Genomic DNA, 21,314 nt, shown 5'->3' on the forward strand with positions numbered 1-21,314 from the left:
ACTACGGTACTTAAAAAATTATAACTTTTTGTAAGAAAATTAGTACATTTAAAATCATTCTCTTCTGACCATTGATTTTGCTATGTACAATTTAGTCAAAAATCTAAAAAGAAAACCGGAAAAACAAATCAATACCATTAGTATGTGGTCCAATTGTCATAGAAAGTATGTGGTCCTACCTGTATGGAGACCATCTGAAACTACTGTATTTATAATAAGATAAAATAATAATAATTGTTAAATGACTTCCGGCATATAACAGAAGGCTACAGAATGGTAAATATCGTATAGTATGGTACTTTTTAAACATTGCCATTATTTTATAAATACAAGTTTCCATATTGACCAGCACAGTACATTTCACTTAGATGCTAATATGATAGTGTAGAACCATGAAGAAAATAAATATAGAGCATATTACCCAGGAGTCATAATATCGTTGTTCGTCAGTTTGCTGCATTTTGTAATAGGTTTATGACTGATCCTTTAAATAGCTGCTTCTCTAGAAGAAAAGTAGTTATTTCTCTTCCCATCTGCTCAGCGATATGGATGGGTCTATTTAATGCACAAGTGGCTGCATGCAATGTATGAAATATAAACCAGGTTTCTTGGAGCCAAGCGAACTTCCAGAAGTGCATGATACATAGAGAAGCAAATAGACTTGGTAAATAATTGTTTCTTTCAAACCCTACAGAGCCAAGTTCTTAAGTTGCAGAGTCCCTTAGCTGACTGCAGGAGAACACAATGTAGAGAATATTTGCCTCTGGATTGCTTCCTGAATCTATACCAAGCTCCCAGTAATTGCTTTCACCATGTGCACTGTATGAAAGGAGACTGGAATGTATAACACTGGTTTCATAAGCCAAGGATATTTAACATATAAATTATAGGGGCCAAGAATACTCTCAGACTTCAGTGGAATGTGATAGGATTTTTATTCAGATTTATGATATTGAATATGCCCTTCTATGTTAAATACACGTTCCCTAATGGATTCTTATTTTAGTAACTACCTCAAATGATTTGCTTTGATCCCATAAACCCATTGAAATTTTTTGTTGCAGTTTGTATGCAGTAGTATTTTTTTTTGTGGATATTAATAAAAAATAATCCATTAGTTATATCATATCATTAATAGTACTTGTAGTATACTGTAGTATTGTTAATATTATAGAACATGAGAAGGAAATAGCTATAGCACTCACGTTCAAGTTGCAAAATGCTTGTAGCTTGTTTATTCCATGCCAGAGGACATCAGGGCCTTACATGGAGGGAGCAGAGTCGATGGGACAATGTCCGTTACGTTGCCCCATCTACTCTGCTCCCTCCATGTAACATCCTATTGTCCTTTGGAATGGAATAAACAAGCTACAAGCATTTTGCTACTTGAACTTGAGTCCTTTGGATATTTTCTTCATATGTTCTATGAATTGCTACAGACTTTATTGATTATTTAGCAACAGAGCACCACAGTGTTTCTACAGTGGGTGGAGTTCATGGGTGTCATCCTCACAGTGAACCAGGTGAGCGTTCCTGACAGTAGTGCCGACCACACCTTTTCAATCCCTAAAAATTGGTAATATTATGTTTACTCTTAAAGGGGGTCTCCACTGGAAAACATTTTTTTAATCAACTGGTGCCAGAAAGTTAAACAGATTTGTACATTACTTCTATTTAAAAATCTTAACCCTTCCAGTACTTATCTGCTGCTGTATGATCCACAGGAAGTTCTTTTCTTTTTGAATTTCCTTTCTGTCTGACCACCGTGCTTTCTGCTGTCACCTCTGTCCAGAGTCGGAGCAAATCCCCATAGCAAACCTATCCTGCTCCAGACAGTTGCTAAAATGGACAGAGGTGTCAGCAGAGAACTCTGTGGTCAGACAGAAAGGATATTCAAAAAGAAAAGAACTTCCTTTACTGTCTACTTTATTGTCTCATTTGCACCTTTGTACAGTATTTCAAACCTATCCTGATACAGTTTGTATTTATTATAGATTCCTTTAGCTGCTGAGTAACTCCCCCCCCCTACCCCCCTCAGCCTCTCATGTTGAAATTGTATGGCCCCCATTGCTAATTGGAACAGTCTGGTTTTAACATTATATTTGGAAATTGCTATGCTTACACTTTTCTAATATCTTTATGTGGTAACCCCAAGTACCCTCAAGTTCTAGCTTCCCATTGATATTAAACCAATTTTGATATGCACCATAGATAATATTTGTTTACAATTGGGTTTTCTACTCTGTATCATTCTTTTTTTTCTTATCTTTACTTTAAATTATTCTGAAATTATGTAAATAACAGTTTCATGGGGAACATATCTAATTTGCATAACAAAACATCACTGATCAGTGAACCTGTTACATTATTAAAACTATTGTTGTCAAAAATGTAAAATAGTACCGGCATTCACATTCTCCACAATATTCAGTGATGTCTGTAACGTTAGCAACAGTCTAAGTTTAAAACCATTTATTCATTTGTTCTTCACTCTGTAGACCAATTTGTATATTTGTGACAAAGGAGAAAACTGCAGCTTTTTTCCCTTTTGTAAATTGTATTATACCTTGTAAAGTAAGCATGTCTGTTTTTATAGCAGAGAAAAGTTAAATATTCATCAGTGATCGCAAAAGAACTGACAACCAGTAGAATCATTGGAATATGACAGAATTTTAACTAGCTTTTTTTGCTATTATTTGTCCAAATTCTTCGTAATACTGAAATATGTTACTTATTCTGCTTTATCAGGGAAAGTCATTGAGAGTTATAGATTTGTGGTCTTCTCATTGTAATTGACTGCACGGACTGTTTGAGCAGTTCACAAGGTGCAAACATATGTATCTATAACAACGGGCATCAAGGAAGACAATTCCCCTATCTAATTAATTTCTAAGCAATAATGTTGTGAGACATACCCAGGAAAATGTATCGGTGCTTTTTTGTGCAAAACTACAGACTCGGGAACAGCAACCTCTTCAGGAGCTCTTGACTCAGCTGGACTTGTGACTGGTACTCCCCTTTCAGCAGCCAAAGTAGGTTGTGACTCTTGACTGACAGGACTGGAACTTGGAATTGGGGGTTCTGATCTGGGTGAGGCAGATGGACTGGAGTATATTTCTGTGCCAACAGTGACAGAACTTGAGCTGGTGTAGTAACTAGAGTTGGTTGCACAGGCCCACAGGCTGTGTTTTTTCTAGTATATGAAGTGACAAAAAATACGCAATTTTTTTACATTTGCACCTTTGACTGTGCAGTTTAATTTACATTATATTTATTAGTTCTGACATTTATCCATGTGGCAATACCACACATGTGTAGGTTTTATTTATTTATTTATTTGAAAAATGGGAAAAGGGGGGTGATCTAAACTTTGATTAGGGAAAGGGTTAATGCATATTTATTTACTTTTTTATTTATTTTGTTACACTTTTTCTAGTCCCCATAGGGGACTATACCATGCAATCTTTAGATTGCATACACTGGTCAATGCTTCTCCATAGGAGAGCATTGATCAGTGTTATTGGTGTTCCATTGCTTCAGCCTAGAATAGCTGAATGCAAGGCTGGAGCAATGATTGGACGGCAGAGAGGAAGGTAAGACACCTCTCCCTGTCCTCTCAGCTTATCGGGATGCCGTGGTTTCACCGTGGCAGTCCCGATCAGCCCACTGAGTTAGCCAGGAATGGGATTAACCTCTATTAGATTCCGCGATCATCTTTGATCACAGCGTCTAAAGGGTTAATGCCGAACATCAGCCTGACCAGCGATGACCTTCATTAGCTGTGGGTCCTGGTTGCTGATAGCAACCGGAACCCACCGGGTATGATGTGTGCTCACCCGCAGTGAATGTACATTTGCGGGAAGGGGTTAATTATTTATTTACAGTTGAATGAAGAGGGTTAGCTTAGACTACTAGCGTGATATTTGTGAGTTTATGGAGCCTGGTCTAGCCACCCCTAGAAATATGGTAAGATATTCCTCTGCAACTAATATAACAATTTTTTTCGTATGCAAAAAGGTTGTCCTTAGTAACTAGAGCATCTAAGAAAAAACCTCCTCAATACGCCACTCCATAATTTCACTCTTGTTATTTCTCTGTTATCAAATTTTCTATAAAGAGCATTGATATTGTGAAGATACATCTACCATGACCTAATATAGCTCTGCAGTTTATACAAATGACAATGACAAATTATTCTGTGTACATTTGTTTTAGTGCACTGATCCTTTTATATCTGATACGATTGTTCTTGTCATATAAAAACAAATGGTAATGTCGTGGTGATCTGGCATATGGGTAACTTCCAATCCAACATGAAAGGATAAGTTTAAATATAGCCACAGCCACCTTTGTTTTTCCCTATGAAGCAGCAATACCCAATAACCATCAGGTCAAAGTTCACATAAGACTCCTGACCTTCTGTCCTCTAACTAATTAACAGCTTCTCTACCTGTCAGGTCTAAGTTCACTGCAAACACCATCTTTATCTCACACCAGTCTCTTTGGTTCTCCTCTGGCTCCCACAGGCTGAACATTCCTGTCTCTTTTCCAGGTTAAGAGCATGCTCCGAGAGGCTTAAAGGGGTACTCGGGGGGAAAACTTTTTTTTTTTTTATCAACTGGTGCCAGAAAGTTAAACAGATTTGTAAATTACTTCTATTAAAAAATCTTAATCCTTCCAGTACTTATTAGCTGCTGAATACTACAGAGGAAATTATTTTCTTTTTGAACACAGAGCTCTCTGCTGACATCATGACCATAGTGCTCTCTTCTGTCATATCTGTCCATTTTAGGAACTGTCCAGAGCAGCATATGTTTTCTATGGGGATTTTCTCCTACTCTGGACAGTTCTTAAAATGGACAGAGGTGTAAGCAGAGAGCACTGTGCTCATGATGTCAGCAGAGAGCTCTGTGTTCCAAAAAGAAAAGAATTTCCTCTGTAGTATTCAGCAGCTAATAATTACTGGAAGGATTAAGATTTTTTTTAATAGAAGTAATTTACAAATCTGTTTAACTTTCTGGCACCAGTTGATTAAAAAAAAAGTTTTCCACCAGAGTACCCCTTTAACAGTCTATTACAGAGCTCTCTTAGGTGGCTTCTATTGAGGCAAAGGACCCTGCTACAGTGGGCAACTAACAGCTGAATTGGTTGATATCGCCCTGTGTAATTGGGGCAGCGATGAGCCAATGAATAAGGAAATGATCGTCCATTAGCTGATTGGGGCAAAATAATCATTGGCCACACATTTACCTGTGTAATTGTACAACTGATGGCTGATTGTAGAAAGGGGCAGCATGTACAATCTAGTGATTGTTTGTGCTGCCCTCCCAACTTGAATAGCCATTGGCTTTAAGCCATTAGCACTCATTAACATAGAACATTGGCCCATCTAGTAGATTTACTATCTAGCTAAAATAAGAATGAATGTAGTCAAGCTGTTTTTTTCTTCTCCAAATCCAGGTTTTAAAGTTGCTTAAAGTCCAACGGTGAAAAACTCATTAAGGTTAGCCACTGTTTTAAAAGTTATGTTACTTTGTAATATACTCACTTAAACCAAATTGAATGTAAAGTAGATTTTTTCCTGCTTTTCCTCTGGACAGGAAGCACTGGAGTATCCTGCATGTCGACCCACGTTTTCTCTGTACCCGCGGCCATTTTGAGGTCGGCTCGTGGCTTTTCTCTTCTTTGCTGCCCGCCCCTTGCACGGCTTGGCCGGCCCATTCATTTCCCCCTCTCCTCCCCCTGTACAGCCCCTCTCCTCCACAGTTATGCGATTGGCTCTGTAGTCAGAGCCAATCACTGATGTTTCGCTGCGCAAGCGCAGCATGCTCTAATTGCTGTGGCTGGAGGATCGTAAAAAACCCTATTCGATTGACTCTGTAGTCAGCCAATCAATCATTGATGCTTTGCTGCGCAAGCGCAGCATCCTCAATTTCAGTGGTCTCCAACCTGTGGACCTCCAAAGGTTGCAAAACTACAACTCTCAGCATGCCCGGACAGCCGTTGGCTGTCGAGGTATGCTGGGAGTTGTAGTTTTGCCACATCTGGAGGTCCGCAGGTTTAAGACCACTGCTCTATTTACTTGCGCCAGAGGATCGTAACAAGCACAAGTCGCGCATGCACACTGTACATATCTTTTTATGTCAGGCTAGCGCAGCCTGACTTATGAATGGACACAAATACACAGAATGGACACAGCTATGAGGACTGTGATTGGTGAGCACTAGGAAGGGCAGTGACTTAGCATAGTAGGGCGTGTTAGAGGACGGCTTGGGGGCTTTTTTTTTATTGTATGGGGGCGTAAATTATGTTTTCTACTAGGGAGGAAGTCGGCTGTGTGAGAGTGAAGAGGATGATGGGAGCTGAGCTCCATAACCAGGAAGTACAGGGATTTCCAATGCAGCATATCTCACAAACTGGAGTGGTCAGACAAATAATGAAAAGTGCTGTGTGATGATAGAGGCAAGGTCTACACTATGGCAGGTACTTAATTTAGTTTTTTTCACTATTGGATATCTCCTTTAAGAGGGGTCTTACAGGACTTTTTGACTGATGGTTTATCCTCAGTTTAAACCATATTATCTGATTGGTGGTGGTCCAACACCCAACACTCAACCATCAAATTAGCTGTTTGCCAGAGCACCCACATTTACAGTAAAAAGAATGGAGGAGCAGACTGCTCTTTGCATTGTGAAGTGGCCATGCTGGGTTACTGCAGCTCAGATCCCATTTAAGTGAATGTTGAGCGGCGTAAACCCAGCATGTTCACTACACAATGTACAGGGCTTTCTTCTCCTGGCTCTGTTCTCTGTATATCCTGGCACCACAGCTCTGCCAAACAGCTAAACTAGATATAAAATATACAGTATATTTGCTTTGATCAGCTATTTATATATTAATGGGGAAAAAGTGGAAACTGGAGAGTGGGGAAAATAAATGTGTAATGGCAAATAAGTAATTAGCATATTCACAAACAATGCCCTGGGCACCATTAGCCCAGCAAGCTATGTGCATTGGAAATGTTGGTGCAGCTTTAATGAAAACTATGACACAGGAAATCAATTATGGAATGCTTAATTAATATGTAAGGCACTCTGGAGCAAATTACTAGTGCTTTTATTCCGCTCAACATGCTATTAAATATTATGCGCTCTTTATGTATAATTGATTTAAAGGGGAAGACATTCTTTTACTTTATGTTTGTGAAGTAAGCACATTTTTTAAAATATAATTTTAGGTGCACACTCTTTACACCCATAGTGTGGCTCCTTACAGCAGTCACTAAGAGGTTTGAGGCTACGCTGCTGCCTTTTATAGTCTCCATTGCCATAGAAGTCGGATTGCACTACTAGGTTTTGTCACTTTGAATTCTTGGTAGCTTCTACACATCTGCAGAATGTTCAACCCTAACAACCTGCAGCTACTACACCAGCAATAGTAATCGCTCTACAAGTGGACCTTCACACATTCTAAAGCTTTTTTTCGTTAGGAACCATCACTTTAAGGAACTTAAAGGAGTTATCCCGTCCGGGCTGCAAAATAAAAGAAAACACACTTTATCTTACCTGCCAACGAGCCCCCGGAGCTCCGGTACAGGTGCTCGGACCCCGGGCTGTATTCTTCTTACTTCCGGTTAGCCCGGCACGTCACACGGAGCTTCAGCCTATCACCGGCCGAGGCGGGACATCTGTGCAGTCCTGTATTTCTATCACATACAGAAAAGCATTGACATGAAAACAACTTTCAGGGGTTTTCTTCTAACAACATCTGTCACATTTCTACAGTATAGGTGATAAATCTATGATTGCTGGAGGTCCACTTCCACACCCTCTGAATAAGAAAATGGCTGCCCCTAAAATCATTGTGCGACATAACTAAAAAAAAAATGCCATTTTGTAAATTTTGGGGGCTTTCGTTTCTACGCAGTGCATTTTCCGGTAAAAATTACACCTTCTCTGTATTCTGTAGGTCCTTACGGTTAAAATGATACCCTGGAACTTCTGGAAAAAAATCATAACTACATGCAAGAAAATGTATACGTTCAAAAATGTCCTCTTCTGACCCCTATAACTTTTTTACTTTTCTGCATATGGGGATTTTCTCCATGATCTGGCGTTTTTATCTGTATCGTTTTTGTTTTGATCGCTTTTTATTCACTTTTTATGGTATAAAAAGTGACCAAAAATACGCTATTTTGGACTTTGGAATTTTTTTTTCGTGTACGCCATAGACCGTGTGGTTTAATTAACATTATATTTTTATAGTTTGGACATTTACACACGTGGCGATACCACATATGTTTCTTTTTATTTACACAGTTTTTTTTATTGGGAAATAGGGGGTGATTCTGACTTTTATTATGGAAGGGGTTAAATGATCTTTATTAACACAATTTTTTTTTTTGCAGTGTTATTGCTCCCATAAGGGGCTATAACACTGCACACACTGATCTTCTACACAGATCACTGCCAGACAATAGCCTGGCATTGATCAGTGTTATCGCCGCTCGACTGCTCCTGCCTGGATCTCAGGAACGGAGCAGTCATTCGGCGGTCCAATAGGGAGGAGGGAGGTAGGGACCCTCCAGCTGTCCAGCAAGCTGTTCGGGGCAAGGCGATTTCATTGCAGCGGTCCCAAACAGCTCCACTGAGTTAACCGGCAAAGTTTACTTTCACTTTAAACGCAGCGATCAACTTTGATTGCCGCATCTGAAGGGATAATACCAGGCATCGCGATCGGTGATGTCCGGTATTAGCCGCGGGTCCCGGCCGTTGATGGCCGCCGGGACCGCGCGATATGACGCGGGGTCACGCGGGAGCCCGCTCATGATGTATGCATACGTCATGTAGCGGGAAGGAGTTAAAAGGGTACTCCACTGGAAAACATTTTATTTTATTTTTTTACTCAACTGGTGTCAGAAAGTTAAACAGATTTGTAAGTTGCTTCTATTTAAAAATATTAATCCTTCCAGTATTTATCAGCTGCTGTATGCTCCACAGGAAGTTCTTTTATTTTTTAATTTCCTTTCGGTCTGACCACAGTGCTCTCTGCTGACACCTCTGTCCATGTCAGGAACTGTCTAGAGTAGGAGCAAATCCCCATTGGAAACCTTTCCTACTCCATACAGTTCCTGACATGGACATGGGTGTCAGCAGAGAGCACTGTGGTCAGACAAAAAAAAGGACATTCAAAAAGAATAGAACTTCCTCTGTTGTATACAGTGTCTGATAAGTACTGGAAGGATTAAGATTTTTAACTAAAAGAAATTTACAAATCTGTTCAACTTTCTGTCAAAAGTTGATTTAAAAACCAATGTTTTCCAGTACCCCTTTTAACTGTCTGCCCCAGTTCTGAAACCACCTAAATCTATTTGTTTTGTGTGTCTATGGGTTTCTTCCTGTGTCATAAGGGGGGACATTTATCATTGTTGTCTTTGGAAAGTGAGTTTTTTCTTTTTGCTTTGTTTTTGCTTACGAGGGGGTTGATACATTTTATCCACATAAGCAAAAACAATAAACCACTTTGGGACACCCTTTTGTATGCCTCCTCCTCTCCTCTGTGACGTTTTTTGCAGAAAAAGTAGCAGTTGCGCAAAAACTGTGTGAATTTTTGTAAGTGCTTTTCAAAGTCAGTTTTCTAAGTCCTGAAATACAGAAAGCGTGGGCTGGACAAGCAGGGCTCTGTGCAGGCTCCTGGCTTATCAATCATCCTGCTGTGTGAGCGGGGGGCGTGTCAGAGAACCTCACTTCCTGTATTCTGTCTCTGCACAGAGACACACAGGCAATAGCTACAGAGGCATGACAGCATTTTTAATCCAAAAATATACATATTTGTTAACCAACAAATATTACAAAAATACATATAGTGGTATCATCTACATAAAATGAATTTTTTTTTGCAATTGACTGGTACACTTTAATATCAGCAGTCACCTTCGGCAATTGAACTCATTAAAGGTGTACTCCTGTGGAAAAAAATGTTTTCAAATCAACTGATGCCAGAAAATTAAACGGATTTGTAAATTACTTCTATTTAACCCCTTAAGGATTCAGGGTTTTTCCGTTTTTGCACTTTCGTTTTTTCCTCCTTAACTTTTAAAAATCATAACACTTTCAATTTTCCACCTAAAAATCCATATTATGGCTTATTTTTTACCCAAAAATGCACGGCAAAACGGAAAAAAAAATCATTGTGCGACAAAATCGAAAAAAAAACGCCATTTTGTGAATTTTGGGGGCTTCCGTTTCTACGCAGTGCATATTTCGGTAAAAATTACACCTTATCATTATTCTGTAGGTCCATACGGTTAAAATGATACCCTACTTGTATAGGTTTGATTTTGTCGCACTTCTGGAAAAAATCATAACTACATGCAGGAAAATTTATACGTTTAAAAATGTCATCTTCTGACCCCTATAACTTTTTTATTTTTCCACATACGGGGCAGTATGAGGACTCATTTTTTGCGCCGTGATCTGAAGTTTTTATCGGTATGATTTTTGTTTTGATCGGACTTTTTGATCACTTTTTATTCATTTTTTAATGTTATAAAAAGTGACCAAAATACGCTTTTTTGGACTTTGGAATTTTTTTGCGCGTACGCCATTGACCGTACGGCTTAATTAATTATATATTTTTATAGTTCGGACATTTACGCACGCGGCGATACCACATATGTTTATTTATTTATTTTTTTACACTGTTTTATTTTTTTTATGGGAAAAGGGGGGTTATTCAAACTTTTATTAGGGAAGGGGTTAAATTACCTTTATTAACACTTTTTTTTAACTTTTTTTTTTGCAGTGTTATAGGGACCTATAACACTGCACACACTGATCGCTCATCCTGATCACAGGCGTGTATTAACACGCCTGTGATCAGCATTATCGGCGCTTGACTGCTCCTGCCTGGATCTCAGGCACGGAGCAGTCATTCGTCGATCGGACACCGAGGAGGCAGGTAAGAGCCCTCCCGGTGTCCGATCAACTGTTCGGGACGCCGCGATTTCACCGCGGCGGTCCCGAACAGCCCGACTGAGCAGCCGGGATACTTTCAGTTTCACTTTAGAAGCGGCGGTCAGCTTTGACCGCCGCTTCTAAAGGGTTAATACCGCACATCGCCGCGATCGGCGATGTGTGGTATTAGCCGCGGGTCCCGGCCATTGATTAGCGCCGGGACCGACGCGATATGATGCGGGATCGCGGCGCGATCCCGCTTCATATCACGGGAGCCGGCGCAGGACGTAAATATACGTCCTGCGTTGTTAAGGGGTTAAAAATCTTAATCCTTCAGTACTTATCAGCTGCTGTATGCTCCAGATAAAGTTGTGTAATTCTTTCCAGTCTGACCACAGTGCTCTCTGCTGACACAGTCTTCTTTGCTGGCAACCTCCCCGGGACTTCCTATATTGTGACGTCATACCCCCTCCATTCATGTCTAAGGGAGGGGGCGTGTTGGCTGGTGCAAAGCTGTTATGCCCCCCCCCCCAGTAGACATATATGGAGGGGGCGTGGTGTGATGTCACGATCACGGAAGCTCCAGACTTCCATGTCCGTAAAACCGCAGCACCAGCCCGGAGATCGCAGGGTCCCAGTGGCCAGATGAATAGTGCTGGAGTACCCCTTTAAGATTTTTAAATAGAAGTAATTTACAAATCTGTATAAGTTTTTTGCACCAGTTGATTTGAAAGCATTTGTTTCCCACCGGAGTACCCTTTAATGCTTGTACTTCTATATAAAACAGTGGATGGGGCATAGAATCAAGTATTTTGTGTATCATTTAGATATAAATTACCATCCCATTGTAAAGGGTTTACACCTATAGTTGCTGGTGAGAGTGGCATACCAGAACTGGCTAATTGACAAGGAGCTGCTGAGATTTTAACAAGAGTATAGTGCACAGTTTGAGCTTCAAGGGACTCCACAGTATGACTATAACATATCAATCTGATGTGTCATAAATGTCAATAATGGAAAAACCCCTTTAGTATTGCTGATATTGGTTGATTCCCCACTCAACTCTTATGCAAAAAGTTGCTAAGTAAAGCAATTTACCATGGAGCTATAATACTCTGAAATGTGCAATTAAATGTCAAATAGTAATAGTATGGTTGTAAGTAGAGCTAAGAAAACTTTTGAAAAATTCAGCTGATAGGGCTAGCTGAACTTTCTAAAAAAAGGTTTGTAGTAAACAGGTTCTTATGTTAGACCAAGGAAGAAATGCTATATGTTTGATTAAACCCAGAAAATACACATACATTCTCCCTCCCAAAATGCATATTTCACATTTCCAACACTTTTAAATGCATATTTATATTTAAATACAGGTCTGCCCATTGCCCAGCTTACTAGATATTGTAATGTAATGTGATAGCTTTTATGGGCTCGTTCTCAGCAGTCAAACTGCTGAAATCGGGAGGTAAGTTGAGGCAGGGCCACAGGGTCAACAGCATGGTCAGAGTTCAGAGAGGAAACCAGTAAGTGATCAGATCCATGTGGGAAAAAAAGTGTACAGGGGTGTAAGTTGCTTTTTATAGGAGGGGGGGGGGGGGGGGGGGAGGGGGGGTGCTGATCACATACCTTTTTTTATGGTTTGCAAATACCCCCCCCCCCCCCCATCTGGATTTATGCAACCTGTTATTCCCATCTGATAGTTGCCTGATATGCTGGAGGTCCGGGGCATGTAAAACTTCCCTGCAGTATGCACTCCTTTACTTCCTTCTTCAGACGTAAGTGAGGGAAGCTCATACTGCAGGGAAGTAAGTTATTCACAGCCCACCCATACCTCCAGATCATCAAAATGATGCGTGCCCATCTAATGGATTCAAGAATTAGCCAGCTGGGAATGAAATATCTCATTACTCATAGTACATAGAATTTTTGGAAATGATCGCAGGTCCTCTTAAAGGGATTAAAACTTATAGACTGGCCCTGATTTACTAATGGCGGAGTGTAGTTTTCTTTGTTGGTTTTAATTCCCTACAATTTTAATTTACTAAGGTTTCCCTACATTTTTCACTTTTCCCTACATTTTTCTTTTTTCACACATAATCTGTAGGGTTTTCCTCAGCTCAAATCCACTACATTTTCTGTGGAAACCTTAGTAAATATGTTGGGTTTTTGTGGAAATATTGGGAACACGCCCCTTTTTGGTGACCACACCCCTTTTACAGACAGCCACACCTCTTTTGGGGTTTTCTTAGTAAAATGGAGAGTTAGTCAGGTTTTTTCAATTCTGGCACAAATTCGGGAGCAAATTCTGGAATATGGCGCACAAACCGACAAAACATGTCTGGTTTGCAATAGTAAATGAGGGCCACTATGTTATGCCTAATGCAGGACCCGAGGGGCAGCGATGACACATGGGTTGTCCTCTTTATCAAGTGCTGATGAAGCCATATTGATTGTGTCCTTCTCTCGTATCATCAATATGATAGCTCCTAAAGCAGCTTATATTGTATTTTTATGACTGCAGTCTGACAGTGCAGCCATCCACAAAGCACACAGTAAAATGTGCCATATGTTTTACTGCACATTATGTGAAAATAAATCTGCCTTATAAATTGACTATATTTTCCCTTTAATTCTCCCCTTAGTAACATATCTAGATTACAGATCTATAAGTAATTTGAAAATCTAATAAGAAGCCTGACATTCAGATGGAATACTGCAGTATCTTTTAGAGATTAGGACCACATCCAGGCCCGTAACAAACAATTAGTATGAGAATATCACAGATATGTTCAGCCCAGGCCAATGTTCAGACTTCTATTAAATTTCCCCTTCCCACATGTAATGGACTCATTCAGAATCAAGATAATTACTGTATTCAATTAATCTTTCAAGACTTGGTTTTTGTAGCATTATCAGCAGAAAGATAATGCCCTTCAGGGGTGGCATAGCACAGACCTTTTCATTTGAAGCTTTCCAGATAATGTTTTATCTAGTATATGTCATTTTTCCTTGATAACATCTGCCCAGTGCTCTCTTGCATGACTTATTTGTGAAATATTAATTTAATTGTGATATTATCTGTCACATCTCGCTGCTAGGCTTTATGAACTTTTTATTATTATGATACACAATTTTGAATAGAATACATTTGGTTTCATGCAATATACCACTTGTTGCCCTAAAATATACAAAAAATATAAAATTATTCCACACAGTGCCAAATATTGCAAAGCACTGTACTCAGCTGTATATACAAATCCACACATCATAACAGCCAATGTGTGTAACTGTATCACCAGTAAGTGTTACCTTTAAGTTTACAGGTGTCTCACTCTACCTCCATAGCTGTCAGATATCAAAAGAGGTACGCAGTATGAGCACCAGGTGCAGTAATACACTCACTTACATGTCTTGACATGCTATCAATGAGGTTGATAATGGCTTTCCGAGGAATGTTCTGTCATTCTGAATGCACTTGGAGGCCCAAATACTCAAGCTCCACTGCTGGCAGCTCCCTTACAATTGAGGACAATGGTAACATGTTTAGGTCATGCAGGCTACTCACATTTAATTAAAAAAAAATCTCCTGGGACACTTTGGAGAAATGGCCGTTCCAATGGTTCTACAACTAAATCAATGAAATGTAGATCTTTTACTGTCCCTGAAATGAAGACTAGAAGGCTACTATACATTATGCCATCAGATGCCATAATCTTAAGAGTAGGACTGGTGTGACATTCCCTCATGATGACCTCTTTATGACATTGCTCAGTGGTCTCCACACCAATTTTTTTGCTATCATTGCATTTTAGACAAAAGCAAGACTTATGTTGAATAAGATGAAGTTCCATTCCTGTCTCCCTTGCCATGTTTCTTTGCACCATGACAGTCTTTGAAAGTGGTGGTGTGAGGAGAGGTCAGTGGAACACCTGTAACTGGTGCCTTCTGATTGGTGATGGTTGGTGTAGACAATATTCGTCATTCTAGGCTTGGTATGTAGAGGTTAATTTTACTTACAGAACATAATGGATCACTACATGCCGTTCCCTAATCTAAGATGATTCGTCCATGCAGGGGTGTACCTTTTGTTCCAGTTTGTTGTAGGTCTCCCAACCATTGGGACTCGCAACGTTGAACAGTGCTGACATCGTGGCCTTTGTGCTTAGTGATCTGCTGGAGTGATAAACCAAGGTCTCTTTGTTCAGGGATTTTGTCCTGTCCAGACAAGTGGTGATAACTGGCATGTCGACAAACAGGAGGCATCATACTGTACTGACTCATCTGATTTCTGAGCTTTCATGTGGCTAGAAAAATTAGCTTTCTGTGTTCTTTTATACTATTGAACCCTACCACATGCCACAGATTGAATCTAATGGCTTGAAAATTTGCTCATTTGCATTTCTTGACAACACCTGCTAGACCTTTAATTTACATACCTTTACAGATTTATTTCTTGATGTTGCTATTCAATGTTGAGGAGTGTACATTGTACCATGCTTTATGTTGGATGTTGTATTATGCCAATATTTTTCCATAGAAGAATAGGCAGTACCTTCAGCTTTAAAGGGGTACTCCCCTTCCCAGCATTCAGAACATTTAGTTCCGAACGCTGGTGCGGGCTACGGGGGTCACCACGCCCCCTTGTGATTTCACGCTCCCCCCCTTTGGACATCACGTCCCGCCCCCTCAATACAAGTCTATGGGAGGGTGTGTGATGGCCGTCATACCCCCTTCCATAGCCTTGTATTGAGGGGGAGGAGCGTGACATCAGGAGGGGGCATGGTGACCCCCGAAGCCAACACCAGCATTCATAACTAAATGTTCTGAACGCTGGGGAATGAAGTACCCCTTTAAGTGCAGGAAAACAGAAACTCTATGTACAGGTACAGGCAGATATTGATTCAATGTTGAAATCAATATTTATATTTGTTTTCAGACATTTTCAGACATGATTTTGCTGCAGTTTTTGTCCCCAACAAGGCAAAAGCGCTCCTCTATAAGCTAATTTCACAGACACAGCCAGACATTATTTATTTGAAACCGTTTATTTTATTAGACCTGTCACTGTTTTTCTGTAAGGTCAGAAGTGGAAAACAGATGAGTTATTTTCTCTAGCTAAATGCTTTGTGCCATGGTACATGAAAAATATTTTAATCTGACTAAATTGTATTTCTTCTCAAAACACACATCATTGAAAATGACAACAGAGACAGCAAATCTGTAGGTAATACAGGGTAAATGACATGTGATTAAAGGTAAAGAGCGATGCTATTCAGTCACATATTTAATAAGTCTTAGATGTAAAGAGACAGCTCTTCTTTGTAATGTATTGATTTATAATGACTAGTAGCCACTGTCTCACTCTTTGTGTTATATTTTGTAGCGCAGATGAAAGATTTGATGCTTCATTTCATACTAATGTACTAGTGAACTCATCGGGACATTGCCAGTATTTACCGCCAGGTAAGATGACAACAATTTTTTTTTTACCTTCTACGTTGTGTCCTGATTATGATCCACATGTGTTACTTGATTATGACTGGATTTTAACTCTATGCCCCAATAGTCAATTTAAGCTTTTGTAGAGTATAATCTTTAACAATGCTCCAATCCTAAAGGTATTGTTTAACCCCTAGAGGACACAGGGTGTAAATGTACCCTCAGATTGTCTGGTACTTAGCGCCCCAGGGTGTAGATTTTTGTCTTGCGGCATGTTTGATGGAGTCGCAAGACGCTGTGCTCACTTCATAGACCCCGGGTTTCAGCTGCATCAGCAGCTGGGGACCTGTCCCTAATAACGGACATCAGCGATCAAGCTTTGAGTCAAGATGCTCTGTTTACTGCTCCAGGGCTGCTCAGGGGGGTCTTTTTTAGAGATGAGCGAATTTTTCAAAAATTCCATTTGGCCGATTCACCGAATTTTCCGATAAAGTTAGTTTTGTTCCGAATTTTTTCGCGGCAAATATATATTAAAAAAGGCTATTTCTAGCCTACATACAGACTCTATAGGGGTATAGAACACTTTGCTGTGTTCTAAAACACATATGGATTGTGCTGGGTTAGTGAAATAATACTGCTATTCAGAATAACATGCAGATTATCGGCATCGCTTTTAGAATCACTGCCGCACAGCAGCAAAATTACAGAGCCTGGTGGTGGCATCAGTGTCAGGAGACCATATAGTGACTGAATGACACAGCGTGGAGGTGTTGGCAGCATGAGGAGACCATATAGTGGCTGAATGGCACAGCGTGGAGGTGTTGGCAGCATGAGGAGACCATATAGTGGCTGAATGACACAGCATGGACATGTTGTCAGCATGAGGAGACCATATAGTGAATGAATGACACAGCATGGAGGTGTTGGCAGCATGAAAAGACCATATAGTGGATGAATGGCACAGCCCGGAATTGCCAGCAGCATGAGTAGGCACTAGGCCTTCACAATCCCTAAGATTAAAAGATGAATTAAGAAATTTAAACCGAAGATTTTGGATAGCGGGTGATACCTATGAGAAAATTTGAAATTCCCAGACCCAGGCCCAACAGCGGCATCAGTAACCCGTATATTGCCTGAATGACACAGCCTGGAGTTGGCTGATGAACGAGTACACACCAGGGCTTCACAATAGCCCCCAAAAAACACCACAATTTTAGAAATTTTGAAAAAGATTTTGGATAGCGGGTGCTACCTATGAGAAAATTTGAAATTCCCAGACCCAGGCCCAACAGCGGCATCAGTAACCCATATATTGCCTGAATGACACAGCCTGGAGTTGGCTGATGCACGAGTTCACACTAGGGCTTCACAATCCCCCCCAAAAAACACCACAATTTTAGAATTTTTTGAAAAAGATTTTGGATAGCGGGTGCTACCCATGAGAAAATTTGAAATTCCCAGACCAAGGCGCAGCAGCGCCATCATTTTTTGATTTGAAATCTAAAACAACCTTTGCGTGTCCCGGACCCTAGCGTGTGGGTACGAAGGACCAAATCCAACAAGCCCCCACAGGGCTCATGTGGCCGTGAGATTTAGGTACAACGTCTCCATTGCCCTGACCGGCCATTGTTTCCAAGACTTCTCGCAAAGGCAAACCATGTGAAGAACAACGTGCCACCACCGTGACCTGCACACATGGTATGCTGAAGGGCCACTGAAACTTGTCCGGGCAGTGGAAGCTTAAGACACAGTGGAGGATGTGGAGGCGGAGTAGCAAACTGTCGCAGGAACGGGCTGACAGAGTGCTAGCAGGAAGCAGCATTGAGTACACACCAGGGCTTCAGAATCCCAAAGAAAAAACAAACATTTTAAAAATAATTTTAAGAATATTTAGGACAGCGGGTGCTACCTATATAATGTCTGAATGACACAGCCTGGAGTTGGCTGATGCATGAGTACACACTAGGGCATCACAATCCCTCCAAAAAAATACAACAATTGTAGAAATTTATGAAGAAGACTTTTGGATAGCGGGTGCTACCTATGAGGAAATTTGAAATTCCCAGACCCAGGCCCAGCAGCGCCATCAGTAAACCATATATTGCCTGAATGACACAGGCTGGAGTTGGCTGATGCATGAGTGTGCACCAAAGCTTCACAATCCCTAATAAAAAAGACAAACATTTTTGACGAAAAATTTTAATTAAAATTTAGGACAGCGAGTGCTCTCTATATATTACCAGAATGAAGCAGCCTGGAGTTGGCTGCAGCATGAGGAGACCATTGAAATGTGTGATTTTTTTATTTGAAATTTAAATCAAAATTTGTGTCCCGGACCCCGCCGTGTGGGTACAAAGGACCTAATCTCCCAAGCACCCACAGGGCTCATGTGGCCGTAAGATGTAGGCGCAACGTCTCCATAGCCCTGACCGGCCATTTTTGTTTTTTGTACCTTTGTTTAAGAACAAGCGCATATCCAAGAGTCCAGAAGACTCTATAATGCAGGACGGTGGACCACCAAAAGACATTCTTCTATAAAATAATTTTTTATGAAATAAAGAAGGAGAGTTCATACCTCTGTATATATATTTTTTTTTAATTTGACTTAAAAATCACAATCGTTCAATGGTGTAATGGTTATTATTGTTGAAAATTCAAGTTTATTACTGTGATAATTATCAGAAAATTTGAAAAAAACACTACCCAAGAGTGATTAATAACCCCATACATTGCACCATAAATGTTGAAATTTAAATTAAGCATGTATGTATGTATTTTAAAAATCCTAAAATTAAAGGCCCAAGCCCAGAAGCATCATGAAGTCAAGTAGTTCCTTTAAGACACAGGAGCAGTAAGGAGTAGGCATCAGTAGTACCCAAGAGGCTTTAATAACCCCTTACATTGCACAATCACTCGCGAGATCGAGCAATAACAGGTGTGTTATACCCTCAGATGTCCGGGGCTGCACGCGCGCTACACTGAACGGACCAGCGTGTGTCTATCTTTCGCCGACAGGTGCGGGTAACCCTCTGAACCCCGTTCGCGATAGGGATCAGAGATTGCAATTATTTGCCAGGAAAGAAGAATCACAACTAAGCGCGGGTCATAAGCTCAGATTCATTAAGTCCCTGCCCTTTGTACACACCGCATGTCTCTACTACCGATTGGATGGTTTAGTGAGGTCCTCGGATCGGCCCCGGCAGAGTAGGAGAAGGCCCTAGCAGAGCGCCGAGAATTTAAAGATCATAGTTGAAATTTGCATTAAGCATGTATTAGCTACTGCTAAACTTCCAAAAATTGAAGGCCCAAGGCCTGAGGCATCAGGGAGGCAATTATTTCCTGAAAGACACAGAATGAGTCAGGAGCAGTCAGAAGCAGTACCCAAGAGGGTTTCATAACCAACCCCTTACATTTAAAGATCAATGTTGAAATTTGCATTAAGCATGTATTTAGCTACTGCAAAACATCCAAAAATTGAAGGCCCAAGGCCTGAGGCATCGGGGAGGCAAGTAGTTCCCGAAAGACACAGAATGAGTCAGGAGCAGTCATTCGCAGTACCCAAGAGGGTTTTGTAACCATCCCCTTACATTTAAAGATGAATGTTGAAATTTGCATTAAGCATGTATTTAGCTACTGCTAAACATCCAAAAATTGAAAGCCCAAGGCCTGAGGGCAGGGAGATAAGTAGTTCCTGAAAGACACAGAATGAGTATGGAGCAGGCATTCGCAGTACCCAAGAGGGTTTCATAACCCCTTACATTTAAAGATCAATGTTGACATATGCATTAAGCATATATTTAGCTACTGCTAAACATCCAAAAATTAAAGGCCCAAGGCCAGAAGCATCAGTGAGGCAAGTAGTCCCTGAAAGACACAGGATGAGCCAGGAGCAGGCAATCGCAGTACCAAAGAGGGTTTCATAACTCTAATTGATAACCCAAGAGGGTTTCATAACCAACCATAATTGGGAAATGTTGGCGTAGCAGCATGGTCAATCTACTCTGAGGCATCTGGCATTGGTGGGTGGAAATCCTGGCTGATCCATCCCTGATTCATCTTGACAAACGTCAGTCTCTCTACATTTTTATGGCCCCGGCCGCACTAAACACCCGGTCTGATGGCACACTTTTGTTGTGGCCATAAATCAAGTTTTGCTGCTCAGAAGTCCAGCGGATCTTCAATGGTTGTTGGCATGGTCATGTCAAGGTATGCCACCACCTGCTGGTTCAGGTCCTGCTCCATGTCTACCTGCTGCTGATGAGTTTCTTCACTATGCGGGTGAAGAAAGCTACTCATCAGCGACTGTAGACTCTGGCTGCTGCTGATTGTGCTGGTACTGCTCCTGCCACCCTTCCCCTCCCCAGCAGCCATGGCAGTGGAACGTGAGCGCAGAGGGCCCCCTGAGTCAGACCTGCGAGTAGATGGACCATGTGGCTGATAGGCATCAGCCAACTGACTACGTAGAATCTCTCTGTAGTAGGTCAGTTTGTCCTCCATCTCAGTGGGTGTAAAAAAGGCCCCCATTTTGGGACGATAGCGAGGGTCTAATAAAGGTGGAGATCCAGAAGTCATCCAGCTGACAAATTTTGACAATTCGGGGGTCACTACGCAAGCAACTGAGCATGCATCGTGCCATTTGCGCCAGTGACTCGGAGGGACTACCTGCCTCCATCTCCACTGCATACTGCCACGATGTTACTGGGTCCTCTGTCTCAACTTCCTCATAACCCTCCAGCTACTCTGGCTGCTCCTGCTCCTCCTCTCCTGTCCGAAGACTAGAAACACCGGCCATCTCATCCAACCTAAACTGTGATCCGCTCTGCCCCTCATCATCCATCTCCTCCAGTTCAGCCCCCACAGGGCTCATGTAGCCTTGAGATGTAGGCGCAATGTCTCCATTGCCGTGACCAGCCATGGTTTCAA

The 21,314-nt window shown here is 41.1% G+C and overlaps 1 protein-coding gene across 4 annotated transcripts in view; it reads left to right on the forward strand.

Annotated features, from left to right (window-relative positions):
• The window catches only part of CHRNA7 (cholinergic receptor nicotinic alpha 7 subunit), a 247,095-nt gene that overhangs the window by 150,868 nt on the left and 74,913 nt on the right, over positions 1-21,314 (forward strand). For 2 of the 4 annotated variants that reach the window (XM_056572456.1, XM_056572458.1), the window contains exon 5: positions 16,336-16,415. In XM_056572456.1, coding sequence (XP_056428431.1) covers positions 16,336-16,415 — 80 coding nt within the window. The remainder of the gene's footprint in view (positions 1-16,335; positions 16,416-21,314) is intronic. The other 2 variants (XM_056572459.1, XM_056572460.1) reach the window with 1 other exon arrangement.

This window comes from Hyla sarda, chromosome 4, assembly GCF_029499605.1.
Source record: "Hyla sarda isolate aHylSar1 chromosome 4, aHylSar1.hap1, whole genome shotgun sequence".
In the NCBI taxonomy this organism is placed as follows: Eukaryota; Metazoa; Chordata; class Amphibia; order Anura; family Hylidae; genus Hyla; species Hyla sarda.